Here is a 22,965-nt window from a genome sequence, read left to right on the forward strand (position 1 = left end):
GGCTCATCATCAAAGAGTTGATTTTTAAAAGAGACCAAACACTCTGTGATTTAAGAAATCCATTGTACATTCTCGCACATAGTTCATATTGCGTAAAAGGAAATTTACTTTGAAAATAACACATTCCGAACAACAATTCGCAATATTTTCCCATGACCTGTTAGAAATAGATTCATTTCAGCAGTTGTCAGAGAGCTCAAGATAAGAGGCATCACCGCGCTTGCGCAGCTACGGTGATGTAGGAAGCCCGTATGTTTGTACGTGTAAAACATTAAAAGATCTTACATTATGTCCTAAAAGAAACAAGACATCAGAGGAAACTCCAAGAGCGTCAGAATTTCGTGAACCATACTAAAATGCATAGTTCGCCTTACAGTGCACATTCGTATGTCCAGATTGTCAATGACATAGACCTTGACCAGATATGAAGCTTTTCAGTGTGGTTTTCGGGACGTAAATTTTCTTGGAGTACCAGTACTGTATTATCTCTTGTTTGGTTCTTTATTATGGCATAATGCCATACGTGCTAGAAGATGAAAATGTGCACCTGAAATGCAGCAAACAGTTGAAACTAGCCAATAGTGTGGAATAAATTGACTGCTTCAGCAGGAAAGCTTAATAAAGCCAAATTTATTTATCAAACCGACAAAAATAACTTCATTGTTCTGCAAGGCGATTAATGCTTGACTGTCAGAAAGGTGGAAATAAAATAAAATCAGAAACTAGTAACATAGTTTAATCTTCCGTAATTATGTGAATGTATTTTAATTCACTTGATAGCTCCCAGCCACAGAAATCCGTCTTTTTTCATTTGACGTGACAGCAATAAACGAAGAGGAATGGAGATTCCTTCCCCCCCCCCCCCCCCCCAACTATAACTCATACTGCTCTGTGCATCAGATCATCAAAAATAAAAAAATACAAAAAAAGAGACATTTCAAAAATAAGTTCATTTTGTAGCGCACATCTTCCCGAGTCTGATACATAAAAGATATATCTTCGAGGAAACGTTATTTGGTCTTAAGCGTGCAGTGATGTGCCAAGCATCTTCAAACAACATTCTTACACCGCACATCACTGTCTTTCCCTCTGTGGAACTCAAATGTGTATATTTTGTAATGGATGCCATCAAACTATTTCAGGACAGCAGAAATTAAAATGTCCTGTAGTGCCACTCCTGCTCCCAGTTGGCCGGTTTGACATCCTGTTCTCTCTCTCTCTCTCTCTCTCTCTCTCTCTCTCTGTAAAAAGCCCATCACAATTAATACTGGATAGGATTATTTGTAACCAGGAGAACAAGAACTCTTCAGAAAAACTGGACTCTTTATTGCCTATTAGCTAATAACTTGCTCTTCTGTGAGATATAAAATTAAATACAGAACACCTAAAACCAGTAAAGACAAGAGACAGGCAAGACAGTACACATTTCTTCAATCCTTAGGTCCTAGTGATTTTTCTCTCTAATCTTGCTACAGCTTTACATGGCATGCTTTCCTTTCTGCAAAAGGACTATTACCTTATCAAAGTTCATCAAACGTTTTGCTATATGAAAAATAGAAATGTCACTGTCTAATACTGAAAAAGCTGTTAATACAAATAGTACCCAAGACGGGTGTGGTTTCTCAAACTGATTACATCTATTTTGTCAGTGTGTGCTGGAGAAAACAAAATTGACCTTTCTAATATTTCAGCAATTGTAACACACACACACCAAATAGGCAAGACTGTTTTGGCAATAATGATCATTTTTATAATACGTCAGAATATAATTCACGAGTACCAATACGAAATACCTATTTGGCCTACTACAAGCAAAAAGCTTTACGTTAGAAATAGTTTCACATTTCATTCATACGCTCCAGTTTCTCATGCACGAGACCGAAGAGTAGTAGAACGAAATTTTTGTATAAATTTGGAATAGTCATATTCTTCCATAATTTGTGTGATGTCCCCGTTTCTTCTCCTTCCTCGTTCTAACAGTCTTGTCATCACTAACTCTGTAACTATTCCTACCACTGTCACTCTCCGGTTAACTTCACTAACCCTGCCACAATCACCGGTTTAGTTATCCAGCGGTCGTTCTCCGATTAGGCATTATTACGTGTTCGTACAATGCGTTTTCCGTGCTACTCCCAGAATGGAACTTAAGCGGCTGCTAGCCAGGGACTACAACTGGCCCTGTCTCATGTAGCAATCTGGCCAAAAAATTTCTGTCAAAATTTCACTTTCTTGGATACACCGAGAAGATAATACGTCATATTTCTTACCTGTTAGTTGTAACTCTGGCAGTCTGAATCTATGGATTTCGCGAGTAATTATAACAACACTGAACATACGCAAACCGAATCAACCACATAAACAAGCAACACTTGGCATTCACCAGTTCGGCTTGATTCTGCTCAGCTCGTATAGCCCCATCCCATTTTGTCTGCAGGAAAGTTTATTTCTAGATGTGACTAGGATTCCCCTGACAGAGACATTGCGTACACTATGCACACATTCAAAAATCAACTTATAATTCATTCAGAAATCAACTTAGAATGTGTTCAAAAACCAGCAGGGGTGCATTTCAAAATCATATGAATAATCGATAGACCGACGTGCGCTGGATGCTAGCTGCTTTGTGAAACAAGTTTTTTTTTTCTTCAAGAATATGAATTTGCCCCCTCCCCCTGAAATTGCCGCCCGGTTCAGATACCCCGGTTTGCACTCACTACCCACTAGATCCGGGCCTGCTGCACAAGCGTGAAGCTGGCATTTTGGGCGCGCCAGTAAAATTTTTCCAGGTACCATGGGGCTGGTTGCTGCTGCTGCTTACACAGCCAACAGCTACATTTCTGTAGCCAAAAGCGGGAGAAGGTACCACTCACAAGTGACTGAACTGTGCATGTGCATGAGCCCACTCATAACTGATTAAATGAGTCTAATGTAAACAGTTGTGACGTCACGCTCATCGAAGGCAATTTGTTGTTATGAAGCACTGCATAGTCTTCCGAAAGCCTTTGACACATTTTGCTGTTGGCAGACGCTTGTACGAGCACTATGTTATTTTACATATGGCGCATTTCCTTTGAAATTTAAGTTTTATTTTCTCGTTCATGTTTTAATGCTGCAGTATTATTCTGCAGTAGTGGGATACAGTAATATCCTTTGTTAGCTTAACGGTTCTTACCAGTCAAAATTACAAAAATTTAACTGAAAACTAAAACAATGAAAAATTCCCAGAATTAGTTTTTCCCGGTTTTCTCCCGGATGAAAAATTCCCGGATCTCCCGGTTATCCCAGGTCTTATACACCCAGGAATTAGCTGTTTCGACAAACAGTTTGCTGTTATGCAACCGCTTTACAGATTTCACTGTACCTGTGATGCCCTCTAAACCTTCTTGTGTACAAAATGGCGAAAGCTTCTCAAAGCTGCCCTCTTTCCATTTAAAAATCAAAACACATTCTGATCAGCAGCATGGGTTCAGATACTATTTAATGAAAAATTCTGCATAACCCCTGAGCCTGAAAGGCTGGCTAAATGAGCCCTCTCATTTGATTGGGTGGTACTACCTAATAGTGGCCACCCTTTCTGCTGGGAGGAAAAAGATACAATTTCGAGGGTTCCATTTCGGCCCCACGAGCAGCTAGGAAAATTAAAGTCCACCTAAACAGAGCCTAGGTAAGCCTTATACAGCTGAGGTGCAACAGGATTCCCAGAGGTTGCACTCTAATGATTGTTCCACCTCAACTGCTATGCATCTCATCGCCACACAGCGCGCCTTCAGATTGAAGGGATTTTTAGAGATTTTTAACATCCTCATGATCCTAGCGGTCAAGCCAAGGTTGCTGTTCCCTGTGGTACACAACGTTCCACCACCACGGCGAATGATGGTCGCTGAAGCATGCCCAGAGCTTATGGTGACAGAGGACTGGTGTCGCTTACTAGTCCTCAGCTCAGGAACATCAGTGTCACTAAGCTCGAACCCGGAAAATGAATGTTGGACCCCAGAGACATTGGATACTTCTAAACGTCCCATCAAAAACATTTTACCAAAGCTTGTGTTGTGCATGCCATGTTGGACATTGCATAGTGCACAACAATGCCGTTGCTTAATATCCTGCGCCTCTTGTTCTTTACTGTTGCGTAGCAATGTCAATGTTGCACAGTACGAATCGGTATTAATGACTGTACCCTTTGACAAACTTTGTGTACACGACTCCTTCAAAGGCGAACAAAACGGTGGCTATGATCTGCTCAGCTGATGGCACAATTTCACATTTCTTCCACACAGGCAAGGTCGTGTGCCTCTGTCCCACAAACACTCTCTTTGTTGCAAGTGTGAAATTATGACTAGTACTGGTATGTGATACTCCTTGCATTGCTTCTGGGGTATGTATGTAGGTGTAGAGGGACCCGTCTCTTATTGCCCATAATGATGTAGCTTGAGAAATCAGGAAAACAAAGCCTTCCACAGAGGAATGTTTACGACAGTCCAAGGACACCATAAATCTTGCACATTTGAGTGGAGGTGACAGTGTTTGCGAAACCTAATGTGAGCACAATGTCTGATACTGCAGACATTCTCATTCTCAGATAGCGAAAAGAGCACTGTCTATTGAGATGTCCGTCTGCTGAGCATGTCCAGGATAGTCATTCCACAACTGCTGTGAATCAGTTCCTCAACTGCTTGGACACAGTCATCTGGCGTCACTGTCAATGACCTTCCTTCCCAATCAGCATCACCCATGTCTGAACAATCAGTCAAATCGTTGACACCACTCGAATAATGCTGGGCACAACATTGCATCTTACTCACATATTCCCAGAATTTCACAGTGAGACTGTGTGCAAATTAAGCATTTTCCCATATGAATCATATTGTCCCCCTTACACTTCGGAATAAAGTTCCAGCTGCCATACCATTTCATTCACACACTGCGATTCACCTGCTATCCGTATTGCAGCAGAACTGTGTCTGCAGGAAGTCTGGAACATATACTCTCTTCTGACAATGCACCACTTTCGTTGCGCAATTCTCTTAGCGAGGAACATCACGCCAAATTTAGTTTATGAAGTATGTACATATTTATCATCTGGAGACATACCTCTAAGTAACACAAGAACAAATAATTAAAAATAGAAATCACTGTTACCAGACATGCGAATTATATCTTCACTCTTCTGGACGGAAAGATAGATTAGCTGGGGAAGGTGGGAAGAAAGTTCAGATCACCCAAACCATACATTGTAAGTGATTCACCTGTTGTAAGGAGGAAGAGAGGTAAAGATGAAGCAGAAGGAATCACTGTAGGAGTCTGAGGATAGTACATTGGTATGAGCACTGTGCCAGCTTCAGCTCAAATAAGACAGAAGAGACAGAGTGAGAAGTAAATGTGGATCAGCAGAAAAAAAGAAAATGGAAAGCAGAAAGAATAATCCAGTTATGTAAAGTACAAACGGGATAAGGATTGGGAGACAGAAATTTTATCTCTTGAAGGTAAGTTTGTGTGTATCACTAGATAATTTCTTGCATTTTTTACGAGATGCTGAGCAATACAGCCGAAGATAAACCAGTTTTGTGCGTACGGACCTACTGTGAATACAATGAAATATTCTTCTAACAATAGTGTCCACTAACGGTTAACAGGCACTGAATACCAGTGTACTCACATGACTGTCCTCATGCTTGAGGAGAGTGGAGAGAGCCTCTACGCAACTGGGCAGGCTGGCATCTTGTGGTTCCATCTTCGTACAGAGCCGAGATACCACAGCCATTGCTGAATGCAGTGTATCCTTGTGTACACGCCATCCATTATCCCGAATGAATGACAGTACACAACTGAGGCCACCAGCTTCGAAGACTGCACCTGCCTCTCTTGTGCATATCAGCTCCAAAACCTAAAGAAAAACATTCACACTTTAAAAGAATTTTTACCACCACCACCACCACACCACTACCACTACCACTACCACTACTAAAACAAAAGCTGTATTCCAAGAATTACTTTGCAGACACAGAGCTTCTCCTGGCACACACAAGACTGGGTCCTTAACATCTACCATAGCAACTCTGTGGATAAAGGGCTCTCTACGATCAAGTAAACAAAACAAGGATCACTCAAATGACATATGTAATTTGGTCCATGTACTGTATTTCTGCACCTTGCTATGCCCTTGAGCCCACAAGTACGCCATCCTGAACATCGTATGTGTGCTTTCGTAATCCAGTTTCAGGAACTTCATGTCAATGATTCCATTCATGTTACGCATGTTTCACCGAAGATTAGTTGATAGTCACTAAGACTGAGCTTCACGATGGAATGATGATTAGCACATGATAATTTCCACACTCATCTTATTTAACGGAAAGGTCACTGAACATACTGACAGTAACCTCCAGTGTTTATAGCTTTTTTTTTTAAGGAAGGAGTGGAGTACATAGATTCTGCTTCTGTAGGTGTGAAATTCTACCAGATGTACACAAAAAAATGTGAATTTAATCGAGTAGGTAAGACTTTTGTATTAGATGGCTATGGAGTATTATACAAATAACTTATTGATACAGATTTATTTAAAATATTGTAACGAATCTTGAAAACCACTTGAAGAAATACTAATTTTGCAACTCTGTTATGACAAAAGCATTTAAAAACTCTTACCACTGAGACTTAACTGTTATCCATCCCACTGTCTATATACCAGGCATAAAAGAAAACACTGCATATAAAATTTTAGAGTGTTTGGAGGAGATAAAAGAAAATTGTTTTCAATGTAACAAAAATGTCACAGGCACACAGTTTCTTAACTAGGGGTCCATGAAGGCTTTGGACCAATCATGTTCTGAGACAATGTTCAAACTGCCACATGATGAATATTGTTTTACAGATGATGCTGAAAATGTTGTCTGTTTACATTACTACAGAACTGCCATCTGTCTGCTAGCAACTGTCTGGCACCCTCAAAACAATCTGGTGTTTCATGACTAATGGCTGCAGCTTTAGGCAAATGGACAACCAGCTCTTCAGTGTGTAATAGCATCATAAATCGCTGTTCCCTCTACAAGTATGATGATACCTACTACATGGGAAAACTACATGGGTGGAAGGTGTAAAAAGGGGGGAGGGGGGGGGAGTGTTAAGGCACCCATTTAGAGGCACTGAAACGGATTTTTCATAAAGAGAACCCAAAACTGATGGTATATATTTCATTTGCTTCTGAAATTTACACTACGCTGTCATCATACACAGACAAAAACGCACACCATTTAGTTAGCTTTGACTACAAAAGCAAGAAAAACCTACGTGTAAGACTGAGTTCATCCAGCAAGTACTTTCCTTACCCCTTCTCGATCAGTACAAAAATAATTTCAGTGTGGAAAGAAAATAATCACCTTGACACACTGTTCTGCGAGATCCTTACTCGTTCGAGAGGCAGGCTCTGCCACGACAAGATGGGAACATATGGCACGTACTGCCCCTTCCATGGCAACGATGCGCCGAGTGCATTCTGCTGAGACATCCAGGTAATATGTGATCGCACGGGCTGTCACCTCCAGAACATTGTCTGGAGCACACTCGTCTAAGAATATGCGACATAGTGCCGGGAGGAACGTGCGTGGTGGGCAGCTGTAAATAGAAAAAAAAGTCATAAAACCACATTTTGGCAAGGTGTATATGTAACAATCCCATGAAGACTAATCTGGAAGACTGTGTGCTTAAATATATACAATGGGTCATGTCATACAATAACTACTTAATAAACATAAAAATAGTTGTATCATTTATACTAGGAGTAGACCCAATTACAGACTAATTTCACACCAGTGAGTTTGATGAATGTCTTAAAATGCTACAGGAATTAATGATAGTATAACTATTTACATCAATTGAAATTGACTACTGTGCCTGTATGAACAACACATTCCTACAAGTTATAAGATGTGTTCAAAAAGTCAAATGACTATATTTTTATGAAAAAGTATTTATTTATTAATCAATATTCAAGTAGTCCCCTTCAAAGCAATCCCCCTCAGAAATAATGCACTTGTGCCAACACATCTTCCAATCCTCGAAGCACTTCTCATAAGCACTTTTCGGTACAGCCTCGAGTACTTCCGGCAATGCAGTTTTTATTTCCTCAATCGCTGAAAATCTTTATCCTTTCATAGGTCTCTTCAGTTTTGGGAACAGGAAAAAGTTGCAGGGGCCAAATCCAGTGAATATGGTGGCTGAGGCATGATTGTCATGTTTTTAGCTAAAAATCTCTCAAGCACCGATGAATGAGCAGGTACACTGTCATGATGCAGAATTCTTGAATTGTTTTTCCACCTTGAGGTAAAAATTCATGATGCACAGTAATTGAAAAAACATTGAGCAAAACTTTGACATTTGATCGAACTTGGCATGCTTTTCTCAGTCTTGGCTCTCCGGGATGCCTCCACTGGGACGACTGGGCTCTGGTTTCGACATCATAACCATAAATCCATGTTTTGTCACCAGTTATGATCTTTTTGAGCAAATCAGAATAATTATTGACGTCATTCAAGAGCTCCTGAGCAATGCTCATGCGATGGTTCTTCTGATCAAAACTGAGAAGTTTTGGAACATCTCATGTCCAAAAGATGCAACAAAATTGCTTGACGTGAGACGACCAATATGCCAACATCCTCAACAACTTCTCTTATGGTAATTCGATGATTTTCCAAAACAATTTTTGTTTGTTGTGGTCCTCAGTCCTGAGACTGGTTTGATGCAGCTCTCCATACTACTCTATCCTGTGCAAACTGCTGCTTCTCCCAGTACTTACTGCAACCTACATCCTTGTGAATCTGCTTAGTGTATTCATCTCTTGGTCTCCCTCTACTATTTTTACCCTCCACGCTGCCCTCCAATACTAAATTGGTGATCCCTTGATGCCTCAGAACATGGCCTACCAACCGGTCCCTTCTTCTAGTTAAGTTGTGCCACGAACTCCTCTTCTCCCCAATTCTATTCAATCTCATTAGTTATGTGATATACCCATCTAATCTTCAGCATTCTACTGTAGCACCACATTTCTAAAGCTTCTATTCTCTTCTTGTCCATACTATTTATCGTCCATGTTTCACTTCCATACATGGCTACACTCCATACAAATACTTTCAGAAACGACTTCCTGACACTTCAATCTATACTCGATGTTAACAAATTTCTCTTCTTCAGAAACGCTTACCTTGCCATTGCTATTTTACATTTTATATCCTCTTTACTTCAACCATCATCAGTTATTTTGCTCCCCAAATAGCAAAACTCCTTTACTACTTTAAGTGTCTCATTTCCTAATCTAATTCCCCCAGCATCACCCGATTTAATTTGACTACATTCCATTATCCTCGTTTTGCTTTTGTTGATGTTCATCTTATATCCTCCTTTCAAGACACTGTCTATTCCGTTCAACTGCTCTTTGCTGTCTCTGACAGAATTACAATGTCATCGGCAAACCTCAAAATTTTTATTTCTTTTCCATGGATTTTAATTCCTACTCCGAATTTTTCTATTTTTTTCTTTACTGTTTGCTCAATATACAGATTGAATAACATCGGGGACAAGCTACAACCCTGTCTCGACCCCCTTCCCAACCACTGCTTCCCTTTCAGCCTCGCGTGTTCCAACATTTCTACGGAATCCAAACTGATCTTCCCCGAGGTCGGCTTCTACCAGTTTTTCCATTCGTCTGTAAAGAATTCGTGTTTGTATTTTGCAGCTGTGACTTATTAAACTGATTGTTCGGTAATTTTCACATTTGTCAACACCTGCTTTCTTTGGGATTGGAATAAGTATATTCTTCTTGAAGTCTGAGGGTATTTTGCCTGTCTCATACATCTTGCTCACCAGATGGTAGAGTTTTGTCAGGACTGGCTCTCCCAAGACCGTCAGTAGTTCCAATGGAATTTTGTCTACTCCCGGGGCCTTGTTTCAACTCAGGTCTTTCAGTGCTCTGTCAAACTCTTCACGCAGTATCGTATCTCCCATTTCATCTTCATCTACATCCTCTTCCATTTCTATAATATTGTCCTCAAGTACGTCGCCCTTATATAGACCCTCTATACACTCCTTCCACCTTTCTGCTTTCCCTTCTTTGCTTAGAACTGGGTTTCCACCTGAGCTCTTGATATTCATACAAGTGGCTCTCTTTCTCCAAAGGTCTCTTTAATTTTCCTGTAGGCAGTATCTATCTTACCCCTCGTGCGATAAGCTTCTACATGCTTACATTTGTCCTCTAGCCATCCCTGCTTAGCCATTTTGCACTTCCTGTCGATCTCATTTTTGAGACGTTTGTATTCCTTTTTGCCTGCTTCATTTACTGTGTTTTTATATTTTCTCCTTTCATCAATTAAATTCAGTATCTCTTCTGTTACCAAAGAATTTCTATTAGCCCTTGTCTTTTTACCTACTAGATCCTCTGCTGCCTTCACTACTTCATCCCTCAAAGCTACCCATTCTTCTTCTACTGTATTTCTTTCCCCCATTCCTGTCAATTGTTCCCTTATGCTCATCCTGAAACTCTGTACAACCTCTGGTTTAGTCAATTTTTCCAGGTCCCATCTCATTAAATTCCCACCTTTTTTCAGTTTCTTCAGTTTTAATCTGCAGTTCATAACCAATAGATTGTGGTCAGAGTCCACATCTGCCCCTGGAAATGTCTTAAAATTTAAAACCTGGTTCCTAAATCACTATCTTACCATTATATAATCTGATACCTTCTAGTATCTCCAGGATTCTTCCATGTATACAACCTCCTTTTATAACTCTTCACACAAAATTTGATGCAAATTCTTTGCTCCATTTATTGTAAAAATGGAAAATCGCTGAGCACACTAAAACACATCTAACCTTTTATCTGCCAAAAACAAGCAAAGTATGCTATACATTTGAAACTGGACGTATATTCGGGACATGTGTAAAAAAAAGATTGATAATCGAATGTACGTTGACTGCGCAATTTGAAAAGCCACCTTACTTTTTGAACAGCCCTCGTACTGTCAATAGCACAGCATGTCTTCATTAACACACTCAATAGAATGTTTTATGTTCTCTTGATGCAGCAAACTGGGATAAAATTTGAACCTTTGGGCAAATGTGCTCAGCAGATCCATAGGAAGCAAACAACTATGGTAAAAAATCCATACCTTACTTTTATGTTATGTATGCCTAGGATCGACCAGCTTACGTTACCATGAACAAAATGATATGGTAGCAATATACTTATGAGGGTTTGCATCTAGCATTAAAGGAGACCAATACAGGGGAGATGATTCAGAACACACATTCTTGTGTTGCAGAAGCATGCAGCTACATAATTTCTGGCACGAGTGAGTGGAGGAAAGTATATCCTTCAGGAATCATACATGTCAATTTCTTCCACCTCCATACAAGGTAGAAAATGTGAGAAAGTGAACTTGAAATTTGTTACTAGCTATAAATTGGGAGCGCACAATGCACTTTAATAGTTGTTTGTTTTTCCCCCAAAGATTTTAGTTTGAGCCTTCAGATTTACCCAGTTTCATGAAACAGATGCTGGCTAGAAAAGTGTAAATACACGCTGAAACATTCACAGTTCACCGATGTAACCTGCATATCAGAATAAGCCTTCATAACAATGGATCACACATACCAAGAGGAACAGTTTTGTCATGGTTGGTTCTTGCAAGGGTCGCAATAATTTTGAGGAAATTTTGTATACACTAGGTGCATTGTTTTGACTTAGGCCAATCGGTGTTATGTCAAATTCTTCTCACAGTATTGCAGTCTCTGTCTCATCTTCATCTACTTCCTTCTCCCTTTCCTAAAACTGGAACAGTCGTGCTGCTATAACCCAGTGGCGTTTCTCGAAAATTGAAATCCTATTGAAGAAACAAAGTTAAATGCATCTTCCGTCTGTCAACAATTGTCAGAGTCCTATGTGGAAAAAAAATCTGTGTGAGAAGGTCTAGTGTCAATATAAGATTCCTTGTAGCTGCAGGAATTTCTACAGTGGACTAATTTGTCACACAGTGAAAGACAGATGCATCTGACATCGATGATACACAAGCCTGGATCAGCCAGAGAAATCTGCAGTACAGGGCACAATATGGATTGTTGAAAGCACAAACTGTTTAAAGCGTTACTCCCCCTGGACAGAAGTTGGCATTGTGCCCTTTGTATTCAATCCCGATGCAATTTCTGTGTTTCATCGTCAATGTGAAGGTAAAAGGGTTACAGTAAACCAGCAGTGGTGCATCAGAATCCACTACTGGACTCCCAGGAAAGGTTCCAAACACAAACTGTTTGAAGCGTTACTCCCCCTGGACAGAAGTCGGCATTGTGCCTTTTGTATTCAATCCTGATGCAATTTCTGTGTTTCATCGTCAATGTGAAGGTCCAAGGGTTACAGTAAACCTGCCGTGGTGCATAGGAACCTAATACTGGTCTCCCAGGAAAGGTTCAAAACACAGACTGCTTGCAGCGTTACTCCCACTGGACTGAAGTCGGCTTTGTTCCTTTTGTATTCAATCCCGATGCAAGTTCTCTCACCCACATATTTGTATTACAGTGGAAATTTGCAGTTTGACAAACCTGTTGAAGACAAACCTGTTGAACAGACACAGGGTATCAACACAGTGTACCACAGGATCCAACACTGGAAATATTAAAGACACAGCATCCACAAAGGGAAACTTTGGCTCATACAAGACATGATGATTTCATGGTAACATCAATATTTGGATGAAAATAGCGAGGATGGTCATATGACAGTGTGGACGTGTGTATCAGCATGAGGCTCCAAACGGAGGGTGCTGGGGCAGCGACAGCAGCATAAAGAATAAGCTAAGACCTTTGTGAGTGCACCGGAGCTCTCGGTTCGTGAACTGACAGGGGCATCACTGTAATGTAATCCATATCTTTACTACCCAACTTTTCCTTCCACATAGCTGTTTCTTTCAGAAGGCTGAAATTTTCTCTGACAGTTGCTGAATGTCAGTCTCATTGCTTTGATGGGATACATTCAATGAATTGAGTTTTCAAACATGTCAGAAAGATACACCAGTCAAAACTAAGTCACTGATACATACTTGTCAGAATTCAAACATTTCTCATTAATAAGGTATGGGTAAAGTTCATTCCTGAGTTCATACGTCAACTTCAAGACTTCCCACACAAAAGCCAGCAACAGTTCCTGTAATAAGTTAGGGAAATGTTCTCACCTCCCATGTCGATGCACATATGCTAAAAGCATTTTGATTTAAATGATCAACATTTAATGAAATTTATCACTTTGATCACCCATTTAAGAACCTTATGAAATACAGGGCTAATGCTTTTTGTTGCCTGTGCCTCAGTAAATACAACAGTGTGCCCGAATAGCATGAGGAGCCTCTTTACAGATAAGAGCTTGCAATGCAGTGTAACAGCCAGCCGTACTACAAACCTACAACACTATTTTTCCAATGAATGTTGGTTTCTTCCAATAAAGAGTGTAAGGGGTCTGTTGTTTTTGTTCCATGTGTTAGTTTCCTGCAGAAAATATTATTTTAATCAAATCTTCTGTCATGTATAAACCACACGTAACAAATTAAGAGTTGCATAACTGGTTGTCTGTAGCTTCACCAAACTGAATAACTAATTACCTTTGAGGTTTTCACCCAACTGATCATTCATGGTACCAACCATATCAAGCATCCAACAACTATTAATGTTGTGTGACAAAGAAACACTTTAAAGTTTCTTGGCAACTGATTCACCTAATCCTAACAGATACCATGTCAAGAGCAGGTTTTCCACTATGGTGAGATATTTCATGCTGTTTGCAATGTGGCGGGCAACTTCATTAGATGAAAGAAGAGTCTTTGTAGGAATCATAGCTTGTTTAGTGAACGATTATTTTGTTACATTTCTTTTAACTTGTGGGAAAACTTTTTCGTAGTTTATCAAAATTTCCAACAGTAGCACATGTAAAACCAAAATTCAAGTAATTGTTGTCATACTTCCTGAATTTTTGTATATTGTGTGTTTGGAACTGCACAATACATTTGAAGTATTACGATCTGTATTTACAGTTAAAAATGTTTCTGTGGTGATAGAGAAAAACAAATAGAATAGATACAAAGAACAGTTAAAAGTAATCGGTATTCAACAAAACCAACATACTGACCGTTACTGCTATCTTTATGCTGGCATAGTAACAACACTCACTTGTCAGCCCACTTGATATCCCTACACTTTATGCAGGAAGCAAATTACACAAGTATCACAGAAGCCACAATTTTATCACTAGAGATATAATAAAATTATCTTGAAAACTGGAAAAACACTGGAAATAGTATGAAGATTTGTTAGCCTAGTGAGAGGCAAACAGAGATAAAAGGATATCAGTGTTTACTAGCAAGCAGACATTCAATACTACATGACAAATAAATAAGAAGTCTGATAGATCTATGAGCACTAAACTATAACTGTATCCAATCCACCGTAACATCAGCTTTCAACCACCACTGATTTTAAGACAACTAAATTTTTTGCGCATCCATTCACAAAATAATAGATTTGACCACAGAGAATCAGCTACCTCTCAAAGCATCGATCCACATTGTCAGACATCAACAGCAGCATGCACAACTGTTCCAGAGCTATCAGCTGCATATCACGCTCATCCCCTTGGCCCATGTTCAGCCATTCCAGCAGAGTCTCAGGATCCACATCAGCCATCTGCAAAACCAAATAGTAGATATAACAACAACGTGTAAAATTAACAACTTAAAATGGAAAGCTTCACATGAGGAAAGGATTTTACAAACTACAGAAACTGGTCACACATTACTGTTCATTAGAAAAATACCCAACAATATAGCACATGAAACTTCCTGGCAGATTAAAACTGCGTACCGGAATGGCACTCGAACCTAGGACCTTTCCCTTTAGTGAACAAGTACTCTATCGACTGAACTATCCGAGCACAGCTCACTAGCTACCCACACAGTTTTAGTTCCACCAGTACCTCATCTCCTAGCTTCCAACCTTCACAGAGGTTCTCCCTGTTTGGCTACAAATACACTAAACATATCTTCATCTTTGCATGACTTGAGCCAAGACAGGTTTCTCATTCGTGGTGTACCTTTAATTAAGCATCCTGAGGAAGCGAGTGCAGTAACAAATTAAGATTCAAACCAATGTACGTACACTGAAGAAACATCAAGGTTTAAAAGGTGATAATGGAATAAATTTCTATTGGATGAAGATGATTAAAGATGAAAAAAGCAAGTCTACTGGGTAGATATCATGCAGCATTCAGGAACATCTTACTGAAACTGATATCCCACAATGACACAGCTCTTTCAGGGCTACCAGCAAAAATAAAAATAGTATTATGGGAAAGTGTGTTGCAATGGGTGCCAAGAAAATAAACCTATTAACGTTGTTTCTTATTAAGTTTTCATACAACTAGGCTGAGATTCTATGTGGGCATTACTGAGAGATCAATGATTCAGATGTCATGGTACATCCCTCTACTTAAGTAAATACATCAAGAAATTGGCTGATGCAATTCGAAGTGGCATAAAGATATCAGTTGTTAACAAAGTTATTAATAAAGTATATGCTGTGACAGTTGACACATAGATCAATTCGCACAAAAAGGTGCACTATTTGACCCTTATAGCACATTGCATGAATGCAGATCAAGTTCTCATTAACAACTAAAATCCTAGGCACTAAGAAGACTCAGCAAAAAAATTGTGAAACAAATAGAGGAGAAAATGGATGACCAGCAAATATCACTGGACATGGTCCATAATTTTGTCTCCAATCCTGCAGTCAATACAATAAAAGCTTCAGAAAATCAGAACAGCTTCCTTGGGCTACTCATTCTATAAACACAGAACCCCCTAATCAGTTAGTTGTTCTCTGGTTTACAAGCTTCAACAAACTTATAATGTCACTGGCAACAATTGTGAGGCGAGTTTAATTACTGAAGTTACAATTACGACTTCACGATGTTACAGAAGAAAAGTTTATCGTTAACTCTCTATCGCACGACTTTTTTAGGAAACCAATTTCAGTGGGGAAAAAAGGATCTGAGGGTATGGTCTGACACAAAATGACTACGTAACAGGTTGAACACAGAAATTTTGATTTATTCAATATTTTAGGTTTTGAATTGTTTATTTACAGAGACATGGAAACATATTATGTGCTATCATTAAGAAAGTGTTTATGTACATTAAAAAACTAACTAGAAGTGGTCTAAATAATTCATTCTTTCAGCTGTTTACACATGTTTATGTACACACTACCTTCAGCAAAGATTATTGATTTTCAACTATTTCCACCAACATCATGACATTAAACGTAGTCTAGCTCAATGCAGCCAGGCTGTGTATGTTACCAGACTGCAAGGTCAGCATATACGAGTCTCTTCCTTAACATTATATTAAATTTACAGTTTATTGCCAAAGAACAACAACATGCAATAGAGGGTTAACTAGTGGTGTGTAACAACTGATACTGTATGTGTTTTTTAAAAGGAGGTACAAAGAATTAAAGATTGGGCTCTTACTTTTCAATGGGAGAAGGTTGTAATTACTTCCTTTGACCTTCTTTCTGTGATCTGGCTATGTTTGAACAAAAAGCATAAAATTCTTAACTGTGCGACAAGTGTGTACAAATATTGCAGGTAAAAAACACTGGATGGCAAAAAAAAGGCTAAGACGACAAAAGACACTGTCGGTTGTTAACGTAAATTCATACATCTATACATCATCAGGAGATATGTAAATGATTAAAATTGTATTCTCTGTGACAGGCAGAATGACTTCCAGAAAGTATTCATGTTGTTGCCAGCCTGGAAGTGCATACAAGGGGTCAGAACAGCTTCAGAAGTTGAAATATCACTGCGAAGGACATGGACATGCTGGACACAGTTTCAGAGTGGCCTCATTAGGGCTCTTCATTTTGTCGAACTCTGCATTACCCAGATCTGTGTGGCATTCGGGTGTATCAGTAGCATGACTTTGGGCTGCACAGGACGCGAAGCTGGGCATACTCCTCTGACCATCACACGGGATGATTGCCATATCATCATCATCATCATGGACAGTTTCCAGCCTCTGGCCGGGTATGTATAGAACATAGGCCTCTCCATCCTCTCCTGTCTTGCCACCATCTCTCCATCTTCACTTTGGTCTAGTCTTCTCCTTTCTTCTGGACACATTCCTCTACTCCTTTCAGCCATCTGTCTCTCTGCCTTCCTCTTGGTCTCTTTCCTTCCAGTTTCATCTCGTGTATCCTCCTGGGTATCCTCTTCTCCTCCATTCTCTTAAGGTGTCCATACCATCTCAGCCTTTATTTCTCTATCTCCTAATGTAATGTTTCCACTTTCATTAACACTCTGATCCTCTCATTTCTTAACCTGTCGATCTTATGTCACTAAAATACTGTTTCTCAAGAATTTCATCTCACTAGCTTGTACTTTGCTTTTCTCTCTTCCTTTCATAACCCAGGTTTCTGATGCATATGTCAGGACCGGGACACAGTATGACTGGTATATAACATTTTTACTGGTTTGGGGTACATCCTTGCTCCATATCAGGCTTCTGACACTCTTCCGAAATGCTGCTGCTTTTCTCCCCTGCTTTGTATATTTCTCTGTCATTTTTTCCATCTTCCTGTATCATGCTTCCTAGGTACTTGTAACTCTCCACTCTCCTCAATTGTTCCCCACCAACTGTTATTCTCGTTGTTCCTCTCTCCTTCTTTCTTATTGTGATAATCATCTCACTCTTACTTATACTAAATTTCATCCCATATTCTTGTACTGTTTGTTCCCATATGTCCAGTTGCTCTTGTACTTCCTCCTCCGTATTCCCCCAAATCATCAGATCATCTGCGAACACCATAGCTTTCATCTTCTTTCACAAATTCCTTGTGCTACTGTACTCATTATATCATCCATCACTACAATAAAGAGTGATGGTGAAAGTGCACTTACCTGCCTCAAGCCAGTCATCTGTTCAATCCCAGCTCTCTCTCCCCACTTTCACACAGCTCACTCTTCCATGGTACATTTCCCTAATCCTCAAAAATCTTTGCACAATGACTCATCAATGTTATCCCTCAATAGTTCTTGCACTCTTTTCTATTTCCCTTCTTAAAGATCAGGACAATTATTCCCTCCTTCCAGTCTTATGGGATCACCTTCTGTCTCCACACAATTTTCATTACTCAATACAGCCATTGTATCCCCACCTCTCCCGCTGCTCCCACCATCTCTACACTTAGCTCATCCAGACCTGATGGCTTCCCTCCCTTCATCTTGCCCTATGCCTCTTCCACTTCTCCCCATGTAAGGTCTTTTCCTATTTGCTGTTCCTCCTCTTTTTTCTCCTCAGCTTGTTCCTCCTCATCCAGGTCTCCATTCGAGTTCAGGAGTTCTTCAAAATACTCCTTCCACATATTCTTGAGTTCCTTCTCTTTCTCTACATCTTGTCCACTTCCGTTTACCATTCGAGTATACTCTGTCGTACCGTTCTTCCCCTTACTTTTAATGATCCCATATATCACCCTTTTTGAACCTTCACTATCCTCCTCGATCATTCCGGTCCACTGTTGGCATCTCCCGGATGAAAAAATTCCCGGGTTTTTCCCAGATTTCCCAGGTTGTATACACCCTGCTACATGAGCATCATCGGCAAGTATTGCAGCGACCTGATGAGAAGCTCCCATTCTTCTGATGTCTTGGAGATGCACAGCAGTTTTACTCCTGGCATCATGGTATGGAGAGCCATCAGCTAGGATTTGAGGCCAGGGCTTGTAGTGTGAGGGGACAGCAGCACATCACAGACATCCCGTGGTCTCTTGTTAGCATCTACCTCTCATGTGAAAGTACTGCGAGGGCATTTTTCTACTGGGAAATGCTCATCCATACATACGAACTGTGCGCACATGATGTTGAGGAACTCCCTTGGCTGGCAAGATCCTCAGGTCTTTCCCCGACAGATGTGTTGCACCACATCAGAGATCAACTCTGTCCCAGTGCCTCCCAGTGCCAGTACACACGACAACAACAACCAATTACAACTGTGGGCCTGCCTGCTTCAGAAGCAGATACACCATTCCCTACCAAATCAATGTGCACATCTACGTCAGAAGGGATGCAATGTCATATCAACAGGTGAGTCGATGTTGCCAACTTCTTAGTAAATTCAACTCTACACTGTTATTACTGAAATGAAAAGCTCACTCTCTCAACCCATGAAGTTTCATTTCATTTCTTCATCCCCTTCTGAGTACCTCTTTTTTTTTTTTTAACCCCTAGATTCTAGGGATAGCATTTACTGACGTGCACGCAATTTCCTATTATTAACAAGCAAAATAAATCTTCTGCTTGGAAATGAGTTACATTTTTTATGATTTTACTGATACATCAAACTAGTTTCCACATATTTTATTAAGTTAATTTGTCAGGAAAGCATTCTTGTTCTTGGAAATATTGTGTGTCAGAAGAGGGAGGGTAGCAGATTACATGTCATGAGCCGAGACAACAGACAGGGAGCGAACATGTGACAGAGAAGACTAATGTGGGACAGACTAGAACTAGCAGTTCGGTATCCCTCCCGCAGCTTAGCCCTAACACTGTTATGGACACATTATCACACATGACACCAAAAAAATGTTGTGCATCTTGGGAATGTTAAATATGTCAGCACAGATAAATTCTGTCAACTAACATTATATATCATATGAAGTATAGCCATCCGGAATGAAAGCAAAAGAATTAGATCACCTCATCTCCTGCTTGGAGGCTGATAGGGACACACGATGCAACTGGACTGATGCTGAAAATAATATATGTACAGTTTGAGTCCACAAGGAAGCTGCAGTTTCATAACCTCCTTGTTCCCTCAATACAATAGCGTCAAAGCCCCATATGGGCACATAAGTATAACTGCGGAGTATATGAAGCATCAACATCATACATTCAGGTCTGATGACAAAGATGTAGAGTACAAACAGATAAAATATGTGTTGGTGTGGCTTCAGTTGACAGAGACTGCAGTCGCGCGTGTGTGTGTGTGTGTGTGTGTGTGTGTGTGTGTGTGTGTGTGTGTGTGTGTAAAAGCTTATTGTGACAGTATTTTTGTTGTGCCTATCTGCGACTCAGCATCTCCGCTAAATGGAGAGTAGCAACTTTCCTTTTCATGAAATTGTTATATTCCATCCTGAATTTTCCATTGTTTAAGAACTGCATTGACAATATATACTGTCCAGTCACAGTAATATGTCCACTTGTCAAAAGCCTGAATAACCATCTTTTACAGTGCAGACCACTGTGAGACTTGCAGGAAGACAGTCAGTTAGGTTCAGAAAGGCACCAACAAGGATATGGATCCATGCCAACTCTAGTGCTGTGGCCAACTGCACTAGGTTTCTCGATTGAGGAGCCGTGGTGCGTATAGCCCAATCAAGATGGTCTCTCAGATTCTCGATTGGGTTTAACTCCTGGGAGTTTGGTGACCAAAGGAGTATGGTAAAGTTATCCTGGTGCTCTTCAAACCACACATGCACACAACAAGCTATCTGACATGTCACATTGTCCTCCGGTAGTAGATGACATTGGGCCGGGGAAAAACAAACTGCTTGTAAGGAAGTGGACATGGTCCCCAAGGATAGATGCATACTCGAGTTGACCCATTATGCCTTCCAAAATCACAAGATCACCCAGGGAATGTCACAAAAACATTCCCCAGATCATAAAGCTGCCTCCTCCAGCCTAGATCCTTCCAATGATTGTTACAGTGTGTTTGTGTTTGCTTTCAGACACTTCATGTCATACACACTGACAGTTGTCTGTCTGGTGGAACATAAAATGTGATTCGTGTGATTCGCCTGAAAAGGCTATCTGTCACCACTCAGTAGACATCTAGCCCAGATACTGGCACGCAAATTCTAGCCTTCATCGTTGATAAACAGCAGTCAGTAGGGGTGCATGAACCAGGCGCCTGTTGCAGAGGACCATACACAGCAGTGTCAGCTGAACGGCCATTGAGGCCACATTGTTGGTAGCCCCTTTGTTCATCTGGGTGGTCATTTACCCAACAGCTGCATATCTATTTCCCGGTACATATATCCACAAACCTTTTTCACTCTTGTTCTATGGCCCATGCTGCACCACAATTGCCTTGGCACCATTTTGCCACGCACTGTATACTTTAACTATGATGGCACACGAACAGTTTAAAAACTTAGCCATTTTGGAAATACTTCCACCTAAGGCCCGAAAGCCAATGATCACGCCGTCTGATGTAAAATGAATTGCTCCATTTCTGCATTGTGACGACTGCACTGTTTTCCGTGTCCCCAAACACACTTTACATGCCCTCCACTGCTAGTGCTGCCACCTGCAAGTGATTACTGCACACTGACATAAAATGTAAGCGGTGGTTACATTACTGTGACTGTACCATGTATCTCAGACCTGTATTTTGTCACGCAAGGTTATGTGGGACAGAAATGACACAGTGGTTCAAAAGCAATCTCAAAGATGCTACAAAAAATAACAGAGCGTCATCAGAGGATTAAGTTATAGCAGAGCCTTGCTGACCAACAAATGCTCAAGCAAGCCAAAAATGAGTGTAAGGAGAGCAATGCAAGAACCATCCAAAGAATTCCAGGGAAAAATCTTGTCAATAAATTTGACCAAATATCCTAAGGAGTTTCAGTCTCGCAAAGTAGTTCACAGATCGAAATAATCTATTCCGCCATGAAAATAGTGACACTGAGAATAAATATGACAGTGATGTAGCCAAAATTCTTAATTCAACTTTCATAAAGGTTTCACTGTGAAAGTTTGCAATGCAGTTCCTCATTTTAGTCACAGCACACATGCCAAAATGGCAGACCATGAGATAAATAATCGCAGAACAGCAAATCGTCACAAGCACTCAATGATGTAAAGGCATCTGGACCTGATGAGATACATGTTAAGCTTAAGTGAAATGATTTTCTCCTCTTCTGGCAGCAGTTTATTATAGGCCACAATAGCATCAGACGTGTCAGAAACACACACAAATGGTATAGACATATAAAACACTAACAGAATAGAAAAAGGCTGGAAAATGGCCATGGTGTAATTGAAGGAACAATCCCAGTGTTCACCTTAGCAACAAGGGGAAATCGTGGAAAATCCATATCAGGATGGCTTACTGTATTTTAAACTGCTAGAGATGATGTGCTCAAAAAGGTCTTCAGTGTCATATTGACATGTTTGTTGTTAAATATAGAACTGCTGATGGCCAAATCCCATTTTTATACGAAGTGCATATAATCTGAAATCTTTCTTAAATTTGTCAACAATTTTTTGTTGTAGCCAACTTACTTAAAGCCAAATTTTTTTGTGAGGCTGGTAACTTAATAGGAAAATCAGTCAAAAACATCCTGTCCACTTTTCCTAGAAGGACTCCATGAAAATACTGATGATGATGATGACAATGACAACAACTTCCCATTGGTGCCTACGGGTTTCTTTCAGCAGTGTCCAAATATCAACTGATGAAAATTCGATTTTTAAAAGATTTTGTAACTGTGGCAAACATCTCTCCCTTTTTAATTTTGAAAGAAAACAGTATAAGATAAAACAACACCCATCCATTACTAGCATCTGTACATCATCACCTGAAACATAATGAGTGTTAGTAAAAATCCTAAATGTGAGAAGAGAGTGAGCGAAACTCTCTTTTAAAAAAGAAACAAGCTTAATCAACGCTGTGTGGGCTAATATAATAAAAATGCATTGTTCAGACTTAACTTTCTGGTACTAAAGAAATTGTTGTTTCAATATTTAAACTATTACTGAAATGTTCATTGGCACATGTAAATAAATGTTTACATATTCTGAAAACGAAGATGACATTTACTGAAACACCTGCCTCATTAGGCTTCACATAAAACTGAATATTTGTTTGTGAATCA

The 22,965-nt window shown here is 40.0% G+C and overlaps 1 protein-coding gene across 6 annotated transcripts in view; it reads right to left on the reverse strand.

Moving 5' to 3' along the window:
* The window catches only part of LOC126195416 (E3 ubiquitin-protein ligase HECTD1), a 314,241-nt gene that overhangs the window by 286,582 nt on the left and 4,694 nt on the right, over positions 1-22,965 (reverse strand). For all 6 annotated transcript variants that reach the window (XM_049934021.1, XM_049934022.1, XM_049934020.1 and 3 more), the window contains exons 3-5: positions 14,570-14,709; positions 7,377-7,611; positions 5,657-5,884 (exon numbers count right to left, since the gene is read on the reverse strand). In XM_049934021.1, coding sequence (XP_049789978.1) covers positions 5,657-5,884; positions 7,377-7,611; positions 14,570-14,709 — 603 coding nt within the window. The remainder of the gene's footprint in view (positions 1-5,656; positions 5,885-7,376; positions 7,612-14,569; positions 14,710-22,965) is intronic.

The sequence above is a fragment of the Schistocerca nitens genome, chromosome 7 (assembly GCF_023898315.1).
Source record: "Schistocerca nitens isolate TAMUIC-IGC-003100 chromosome 7, iqSchNite1.1, whole genome shotgun sequence".
In the NCBI taxonomy this organism is placed as follows: Eukaryota; Metazoa; Arthropoda; class Insecta; order Orthoptera; family Acrididae; genus Schistocerca; species Schistocerca nitens.